At 44.0% G+C, this 10027-nt stretch overlaps 1 protein-coding gene across 1 annotated transcript; it reads right to left on the reverse strand.

Moving 5' to 3' along the window:
* Window positions 1-4470: 4470 nt before the first annotated feature.
* Window positions 4471-6946, reverse strand: LOC146179354 (protein FAM135A-like). The gene is made up of 3 exons (XM_084579876.1): window positions 6838-6946; window positions 4955-5071; window positions 4471-4667 (listed from the first exon to the last, which is right to left on the reverse strand). The coding sequence occupies exons 1-3, from the start codon at window positions 6944-6946 to the stop codon at window positions 4471-4473; spliced, it is 423 nt and encodes a 140-aa protein (XP_084436002.1).
* Between the last annotated feature and the right edge of the window lie 3081 nt (window positions 6947-10027).

Genomic DNA, 10027 nt, shown 5'->3' on the forward strand with positions numbered 1-10027 from the left:
CATATTAAAATATTTTAGCGGGACGCCGCTGCGGCGTGTCTTACTTATTCGGTCGTTATTGGTCTAATTGTCAATAAATAGTTTAACTTCCTCACTGTGTATTTTTGAAGTCCAGTGTGAATCGCTTCTATGGATAGTTTACTGCCTGTTTGTGCAGTTAAATGACTTTCAAAGACCCGCATAGGGGATTGAAAATGCTCACAGTTGTTCGCTATGCAAGGCGCAGACAAGCACTTGCCTGATTTACGGCTGGCTAGCACTGTTGCATATGCCTCACTGTTTCGTTTACAAAGCCATGGCTGTCAAGAATGCAAAAATTTCGCAGGCTTTTGTATCGCATTTTGCAGCTTGTCAATCGTGGTGTCAATCGTCTTTTCGTAAATAGCAGGTAACTTATTGCGAAATACAATGACGTAAACAAAAATTTAACCCGAACATGTGCGATGATGCCTCTCCGGGAAGAACCTCTTGCCCTTCACGTCAGACGTATTATTTTTATTTTTTTTCTCTCTCTCCTTCACATTATTCCTTCCGCGGAGGCTGGCACGGCTGCTTATCTACCGGAACCTGCTTTGTTGCTGTACTGCTCATAATGTTGAAATTGACCAGTCGGTAGCAATAGGGTTTATGATACAGCTGCGCATTGTGAATGCTTCCTTTTCGACTTTAAGAACGTGACACTGACCGTACGTTGTGGTCAATTTGCCAAGTAAAGGTGCTGTTGCATTTTTAGGCAGTGCTGTCACCTAACGCTGAAGGGTCGTACACGGGCCTGGAGTGTATGTACATGAGCCTCCTCGAAAACCTTTCAGCGTTACAGCATTCGACAGAAGAGAAGAAAGGAAGATGTACCCATGGGATGAAATGTCTGTCTTAGTACTTAAGCCTGCAGAATAACTAATGCGGCAGCATAACAGCCTCTCTAGAATCTCGTCGACAATTTTCTCTCCGCGCCTTATTGCATAACCTCCTCTCAGGTAAGCTGAACTTAAACTTGACAGATTGCGTAAAGCCTTATTGTTCCAGAAAGACTAGACACACACACGCTCACTTCTTGGATCCAATTTCTGCAAGAACAAACATCTTTCAACACATCTTTCAACATAGTTTTCTTTCATAGAGCTATCAGTGAGTGGAATGGTTTGTCCTTGTACATTTTCAGCAAGAGACACTGTCAAAGAATTGGGCGTTAATTGATGTGTTGATTGCACTTCATTCGAGCGTTGAAAAATTTCACTTGTATGTAATATGCTTCCACAGCTATATGCTTGTCAATGTATATTTGCCGTTTTGTCATGGATGCCGCTCCGGCCTGGACCATGCATATTATGGTCTGCAGTGTTTTCAAACAAAGAAATAAAACAAGAACACAAGCCGAGTTTTTTTTTTCACAAAGAGACACATAATACGTTGGGATTGATAAAAAATGAACAGTAACGGTGTCTCAGCCTGTGTCACTATTTGGGGAAGCGGATTCAGGTAGAACGAAAGGAAGAAGATGGTTTGCACGGTATGAAAAAGAACTGAACAAGGGTAAACGGGGTACGCCTCAGTTCGCAGATGAGCCAACGTTTCGACAAGTGGTCTTGTCTTCGGCTTTTCATGCAAGAAACCGTGATTGTGCCGTGAAGGACAACACCGTTATGTTTTATTTGGTTTGTCTATGTTGTTCAATGTGAAAAGTGACTGAGGTTAGATGGTTCTCAAATATTTAAAGGCCGCGAAAAAAATCCAGGACGAACACGATAAATGCGACGGGACGAAGCGCGTGCTACTAGTTTATTAGACGCACGAAACTTACTATCGGGGACAAAAGTTTCCAGGTCACAAGAAAATTAAATTTTGCGTACAAGTGTTGCATTCTTTGGTTATCTCTTGGTTTCATTAACTGATGTCACAACATGAGAGTCCGACTTTCAGATCGTTATGTCTGGTCTCCGGACACCGGCTGCCAACAGTTATTGGCTACGATTTCTGAGGATACGTTCTGGAAACTTTTGTAGTAAATATATACTTTTGTCATTACATGCTCAGACAAGTCACCTAAGATTAAGTTCAACGTGATAACACACGCTCAAGGAATTTCCTTTCTACCGTATAGAGTAACTGAAGCACCCATTATTCTGGGGTACTTTTTTATATAAAATGCTTCCATCAGTTTCTAAGCTATCTTTTCTCTGCTTTTTCAAAGCATGCTCACGTCAGTGTAGCGTGGTTTACAATCGTCGGACGAGCACCCTCTAATGTACTTCGGCAAAAGTGCGTATTCCTTCATTTACAGAGGGACGTGTTTGCAGAAAGGCTTAATGGCGAGCTTAGAAAATTTTCTTACGTGGTGCATGAGAGGCGTCTTATGCATGATAACGGCCCTCATACGTTAGTGCGAAATGCATCGTTTTCTGCACTGCGCTGTACACATATAACGCTGACAGATTTGCACACACAGTGCAATGCTGAGGCAGGCAGTGGAAACATGGTCATCTGCCATGGTCAAGGTCACAGTGACCTTTCCTGCCATGACAGGAAATTTCAATTATTCCCAACAATCCGAGAAGAAGCCTGAAATGTCTACCAGTTTGCAAAAAGTACTAATTCTGATTTCTAATGGTAACTAAAAACCCATAACATATTCCTTCGGCACAAAGTTCACCTCTCATATCCTGTGAAGAAGTAAGCTTTCCTATGTGATGCACCAAAGGTGTAGAGACCTGTTAGGAAAATAGTGACGCTTCGTAGAGAGAAGCCAACAACTTATATCCGCATTTATCGCGACGAACTTTGAAATGAGGAATGTAGAAATGCTCTCATGGTAACCGGACTTCTTTAGATATCTCAATTCGCGTTTTTAGTATTATTCCCTCAGTTCAATTGGAATTCTATCAGTTGTTCGCCCCACGGTTTAGTCTGGGTCCGCTGTTATTTATTACCCACGCTGCTTTGCATATCCAACCTAATTTATAATACTTTAAATAAAATTCTCTTATGTTATATATTTTTGCTTTTATGGTATAGAAATTTGCAACGAGGGCTCCCTGGGCGTCTCCATAATGCTCGCTGGGCTGTTGTGTGTGCCTGACGTCAGTACGGTGGAACCGGCCGCGGAACCGGTTTTCAACAGCCCAGAGAGGAGGCGTTTTGCCTCCTCCTTGCCCGATGCAAAGGTCTATAACTAGCGACAAACTACTTTTGAGCGAAGCTTATTCCAGGCCAGTTATAATGGGTCGAAATCCGACAAGGACATTTTCGAGAAAATTGTTCCAATGATTACCTCAAAATAGGGCTCATCACTGGCAGTGATAATAGCATCCTGAGCGCATAAACAGGTTTTGTTGCCGTGCCGTTACCTTCGGCCCTTTCATAACTAACCACAAATAGTCCAGGCATATTGATGTGTGAAAATTAGCAAAAATACTCGGCTATTAAGTCCGCTCCACTCCTTCGATGAGGCGCTCTTGATAGCTGAATCGGGCGAATTTCGCACCCTCGAGACCGCGAATGAGGTGCTCTGAGATGCTAAATATTGAAGGAAGCAATACATATTTCGCATAAGTGTTCAGTTTCTAACATAAGCCATTTTTGATTCAAAAAGTTAGCACAGAAGAAATGGTTTCTTTTTCTGGATTTCATGCACAAAGTAACAACAGAAAATTACAGCATTAACTCTAGGGGTTAATGCTGTAGTATTATGTTTTAACTAGCCACACATTTTCGGTAATGTTGCATTTACGCGTAAAACATTAACCACGCGTACTTCCGGTAGAACACTAAGAATTTGGATATATTGAATCCTGGATATTTCATTTATGCAAAAACGATATTTATTTTGGAATCGAAATAATAGATTACCCCAAAAAGAGTTTATCTCATATTGATCAGTATAGCAAGAGGGAAACGCCTAAAAAAGTATCATTCAACTACGGACGCTTTCAAACATTCAAACAAGCATCGTAACATCTGTTTGCTTGTGAAGTCGTATTACTGCATATAACTCACAAAATACGTCATTACTAGAATGCATTCTTTCACAGTAGCTAACGCGATGGTTCCCATCAACGCACAGCGGCGCGTCTAAGCCGAAAATGGAAAGGCTATGCCTTTAAAAAATATTTTTCTTTCGGCTATATTCCTGCAGAAACTGTACCTTAAGCAGAAAGAAGTCGCATAAAACTGAACAACATTCGCAAATACCGGGCAAAAATAAATAAAATGAGCCAATCCGGCTCGCCTAGTAGTCGGTCAGTCCAGTGCGCAAGTGCTGATCAGATAGGCGTAGTGTACACCGTCTTCACTTCGGGACTGTGTGAGAAGCCAGAATTGTAGTGAGCCCCTCCCGCGCATTGTCTTGAGCCATCTCGTGGGCCTCGAAATTTCTCGAGCCGTTCTCGCAATTGCTCCGAATTTCATCACGAATCTCGGAGGATATATTGATGGGGTGTCGTCAAGCACGCCTGGCCTATCCACCCGCTGTATTCAGAGGAGGTGCCTGGCGCACGCCACTGCAACGATCTTCTGGACGAGTATCTCGGAGGCCAGAGGGGCGACGTGCACATTGGAGGAAATTAAGGAGGCACGGTAGGGAAGGTGCACCTCCAGCCGAATCAGGTTCATGTCCGGCTTGTCTATGATGGGTTTGAGGATATTGCGCAGCATCGCTCGGTACGCTTCACCTGCAACCAGAGCGAAAAGTCAAAAGGTGCTTTTTGTTCGTGTTACACTCTCAACATTCTTTTCCTTTGTGTTTTTGTTAAAAGCGAGAAATGAGCGCACATCCACAAATATTCCACAGCTTCCAGCCGTTTTGCTGCTGGATTGCTTGAACCACGCTATTTGTTTTGCTTTTTTAGAAATTTATTCTATAATTCTATTTTTCTCGACAGGGCGGAGTAACCAACCCGGGCTCAGAGGTTAGAAGTCGTGTTGAGTGGACATATGTTCGCCGCAGAGCTGCGCTTACCTAGAGGCGTGGTATCCTTGACTATGTGCTTGGCCAGCTTGATATGTGCCGAATGAAGTGGCACAATGTAGTCGTCAGCAGATCCGAGCAGGATGATGTTCTTGAAATGTGTGAGACCTGCGTGCAGACACACATGATTCTTTTTTTTTTTTTGAGGACTTTCAGGGCTTTTGAAGAGTTTTAGTTAATATAATATGCATTTATTGATATGGAACGGAGCTTACTGATAGAAAGGCAAGCCAGTAATTTTATACTGGTTTTCCAAAACATGCGGATGCACCACTGACAAAGAGTTTCACATCACTTGGTTCTTCAGGTCCTGAATGAACCTGCTCTCACATACTGGCACCAATATTATTTTCCTCTAATTATGAAATCATGCATCGCTATCAAGGAAATTTGAATTCTGTGTCAATTCTTTGGTACAATGTCGGAAGCATGTTAGCGAGAAAATGAAAAAAAAAAAAAAAAAAAGCCGAAGTTCTTGGGCGACCACCGACAAGAAAGCTTGAACGAGTTTCTTGCAGTTATACGAGTACCTTTGAAAGGGCAGATTCAGGTTGCATGAAACGTCTAATGAGAATGGCGGTTGGGGCTAGTTGGTGTTACTTCATCGTTATGTAACAGCGCCACAGGATGAAGACGAGAACAAGAAGGGACATACAGACAGTGCTGAATTTACAACTGTCTTTTGTTGGAAAACACCTGAAATTATACACCGATCTAAAGGACGGTTGTAAGTTCAGCACCGTCTATATGTCCCTTCTTGTTCTCGTCTGCGTTCAGTAGAGCTGTTACATAATGATAGAGGCCTAAGGAACTAGTATTAATAACATGCGCCTCAGTAACGCTGTGCCGGCGGTAACAGAACCTTCGCTGCAGCGAAATGTTATCAGCATTTCTTTTTTGACTGTGAAATGTCGGTAACTTGTGGTGAAGCTGACGAAATGTAACCAATTTACTTTGGAATGGATGTAAATGCAATTCACGGTGATGCGCAGCTACTCGCTCGAACCAAACGCGAAGGACGGGTGGAGTTAAAATTTCGTGAGGTGGTATCCGTCTTCTTGAGCAGCTTTTCTGGCATGCCTACGTTGAAGAAGTCGTTCAGATTCTCACCTCCTCAAGTGTGTACTGAGCTCTGTATTCACAGTGAAATCAATGCTTAGGTTTGATTTGGTGTCAAAGTAGGTAAGGGCATGAGGGAGGCCGCAGTGGATGGCTCCAGACATTTGTGACACGCGGGCTTGTTTAACGAGTAGTGACTTCACACAGTACACGGGCCACTTCCGTTCCACCTGCACAGAAACAGGCCGCCCCGGGTGGAATCGAATCCACGCCTCTCAGATTCAGCTTCTCAGCACTTTAAATGTTATGGTGCTCATGTCTCAAGATGTGGCTGCCTACTCCCAATCGAAGCATTGTTTTGATTGGATTTGATATGATGTAGGTGGTTTAACCTCCCCGAGTCACTTAGGCTACGATGGATGCCGCAGTGGAGTGCTCCGGTGAATTTCGACTACATGGACCATACTGAGATCGTCCACTATGCAGGCGTCCTGCGTTCCACTGTCAACGAAACGAAGCTGCCATGGCTGGGTTATAACCTGGGCCTCTCGTAGTTCTCAAGATAGTAGTAGTTCTCAGCTGCCTCCATCCTGAAACTTGGTTTCAGAACATTCGCTAAGCCGAAGGTGAAACAAACATAAAAAAGGTGTCATCAACTAAATGAGCTTGCAGTCCGGCGAAAATTAATATTTTTAGTGATGTGTAAGTCCTGCCTGTATTTGCTGTAATCTCAACACCCGTCTTACTATCAGTGCGTTGTTAGAGTGCAAAGGTTGGAAATGCGGCGACAGGCCGCAATGGCAACATCTTCATACCCGGGTCCTTGCTAAGTCGGTAGAGGTATGTTTTTGGAATTTCCGGGCTGTCGGCGAGCATCATTTGCTTCAGCGAATCCGTGTACTCGAATCGCTGAAGATACCACATGCCTGCGTTATGTGCACAACGAGACGTATAAAAACTAGGTTTCAAAAGTGTTACTTAATACGCGAATAAATAACCAACGTAAATGATAAGGCAAGCGTCCAATTAAGCGACATTATTTTGGCGAAGTGCTCAGCTTATTTTTGAGCACTCGTTACAGCAAGTACTTAAAAATTGCTACTGGGAGATTTATCTATCAAAAACAAAGCAAGCACGAGCATCTCTCGAAAACATGAGGAAAATGAGGGTGGTTTTCTAAGGAAGAATGACAAAATATTCAGAAGAGCTTGACGTCGCTTCCTATAATCTCGGACACTGACGGCAACGCGATTCTGGCAAGGCCAGTTCACCTGTAATTAATGCGCTTGTTTAATCCATATTGCGCAAAGTACCCGTTGATGGCTTTCTAAACCGATCAAAAAGAAAATGGTTAAAACAAAACATTGGAGAGCAGCTTTTGTCCACTTAGTAACCCCTATGGCGCGTAAGATTGAGAGTCGACATCGTCAAAATACGTGTCTGACTTTAATGGAGCGAAGTCTACGTTGCTATGATTAAAGAAAGAACCATGAGTCAGGCGCGAGAAAGAGCGGATATGCTTACCCGCGTTGATTACGAAGGAGGTATTGAAGACCACGCCCACATGCGGTCCGCACAGCGACAGGAAAGTGTGCATTAGATGAAGGAGAGGCTGCATCGGGGCCTTCGTCAGCGCTGCCCGAATGATCACGTTTCCCATCGAGAACCCGATGAAACTGAACGGTTGAGAAGAGATAGAAGTATAAGCCACGCAGGGAGGATTGACAGGCTTATTTACTGGGTAAAAGCATGCGCGAAGACATCCAAATTAAAATCACGCCTTCTGCACTGGAGATACGGTTTGATTTGGTTTCTGGGGTGTAACGTCCGTAGTGGAAGAGTCTGGAAATTTCGACCACGTGGGGTTCTTTAACGTGCACTGACATCGCACGGCCCACGAGCGCCTTGCTTTTCGCCGTGACGGAAAAGCGGCCGCCGAGGCTGGGATTCGATCACGCATCTTTGGGCAGAGTAGCTGAGCGCCCGAACCAGTGGAGATAGGAAAGCAATATTTGTGCATGTAAAAGGACACTGACGTCTAGTACAGGTTTGCACATACAACGACTGCCACTTTCAATTATGCAACACGTGAAAAAAGTTAATATAACTTGTTCCGTTTACTTTTATCCGCACTGGTACCTTGCTGTACTGAATAGATAGTTCAGAATCCTTCTCTAGATTTTAACCTTAGTCCATCAGCTATATAGCGTCAACAAATAGTTATGACAAAAGGCAGGAAATTCAGCATTGCGAGAGATTGCAATCAGCGAGCATGTGCAACAATACTTCAGGAAATCACATGCTGGGCCAGTTCATTCATTCAGAAAACACGAGCATTAGCAGGGAATAAAAGCAAGACATACACCACGATTGGACTTTTAAAGTATTTCGAGAATATTCTCCGGCTTTGACATGCGACTCCTATGCAAGCGCATGCTCACGGAAGATTTTAGTGGAGCTCGGGCGACGCAAAAATACGTATAATAATTTTAAGATTCGTCGCTCTTGTTTGGTGGTAACCATAGGCGTGTGAACAGGGGGAGGGCAGGGAGGGCGGCCGCCTCCCCCTCCTAATCCCGTCTGCGAGGCGCTAAGTCTGCCTCATGCCTTTACGCTACCAGACGTTTGCCGTCAGTTGTAAATGCGTAAGCTTATGATCATGCAGGTATTTTCTTTTCACGATATTGGGGGCTGAAGACCCGTGATGTTGCACTACAAGAACTGCTCACTTGTCATCTTTACCTGCGGAAAGTCGTTCGAGGACTCAAGGAACCGCTGCGAAAGCGCGTCGTTACCTACGTTTGAATTCTGTGTCCTTGGTGAAGCTTGTTTTAATTTTAAGCGCCCACTATTCTTTCTATGTTTCAATTGCATTACGCCAAAATAAATATTTGATAACAAAATTCCTCATCTTTGCACGGCGTTTTTGCCGCAGTGCATATGGTGGGAGAAAGGAGGGAGGGGGGCACTGCGGTGAAACGTCGCTCCCCCTAATGTAGAACTCTGCGCACGCCTATGGTGGCAACCGCAGGCGGATCACTAATGCAAGCGCGCGTAGTTTCGCGCTGCCACTAGCCCATGCCCAGGTGTTCATTTCCCCCTGCTGGTAATTCATCGCTTGTGACGAGCTGAGCTCGTCAAAAGCCTTCAGGGGCTTTTGACGAGCTTTTGACCCCTGAAGGCTTTTGACGAGCTCAGCTCGTCACAAGCGATCGGCACTTTTTTGCTTATGACGAGCTGAGGTCGTCATAGCTTTTCCGCAATGTTTCAAGGGGCTTTTGGCGAGCCCAGCTCTTGAAATGGTACTTTACCACATAAAACTTAGATGGCAGCACAGGTCCCATCGTTGGCATTTTTCTTGAATGCGATTTTGAACACTAGATGGAGGAAGTCCTGCATCCCGTTTCCCGCGTTTTCTAAAACATGGCATCATGCGTGCGTGGATCTGGTGCGGGAGATTATTCTGCGTCGGATGATAGCGCAAGTGAGGCCGATGCCGTTTTTTGTTTTTCAAGTGAAGAGAATAGCGATTACATTTTTACCTGTGTGCTACCTGAAGCGAGACTGCAATGGGAAAAACATCCGCAAAGAAACAAGGGTCTGGTGCAGGGGGTGCGAGAAGGTCGTCTGCGCATTGCCATGCTTCGAACGCTACCACATGGACAGTGGTCTCATCTAGTTTGAATGCATCTAGAAGCAATAGTGCATCTTTTACACGGCAATTCTAAGCCACTTCGTACTATATGCATGCTATCTGTACTTTCAAGAATTTATTTTTTTTTTATTTCTCAATGCTCCTCAAAACTGTAAGGTATGGAGTATTGCACAAGGGGGCAGGTAATGACTAATAAAATATAATTATCCACCAGAAATTGTTTCCGTGATTTTTTTGTGTGTTTCAAACACGTTACTGAAGAATTTTACGTAATAAAAAAATTGGCAATTCGGGAACATCATTTTTTTATTTATTTGCCCCTTTGGCAATGCTAAACACGCAAGGTCAGG

The sequence above is a fragment of the Amblyomma maculatum genome, chromosome 9, assembly GCF_055883805.1.
Source record: "Amblyomma maculatum isolate TAMU_Amacu chromosome 9, ASM5588380v1, whole genome shotgun sequence".
In the NCBI taxonomy this organism is placed as follows: Eukaryota; Metazoa; Arthropoda; class Arachnida; order Ixodida; family Ixodidae; genus Amblyomma; species Amblyomma maculatum.

What these genes read in the sequence shown, in the direction of transcription:
- LOC146179354 (XM_084579876.1), bottom strand. Translation starts at nt 6,946, where the DNA reads ATGTGGTATCTTCAGCGATTCGAGTACACGGATTCGCTGAAGCAAATG. An exon ending in CCGACTTAGCAAGGACCCGG is followed by an intron (nt 5,072 to 6,837) that starts GTATGAAGATGT and finishes GTCTGCACGCAG; the next exon opens with GTCTCACACATTTCAAGAAC. An exon ending in CAAGGATACCACGCCTCTAG is followed by an intron (nt 4,668 to 4,954) that starts GTAAGCGCAGCT and finishes CTCTGGTTGCAG; the next exon opens with GTGAAGCGTACCGAGCGATG.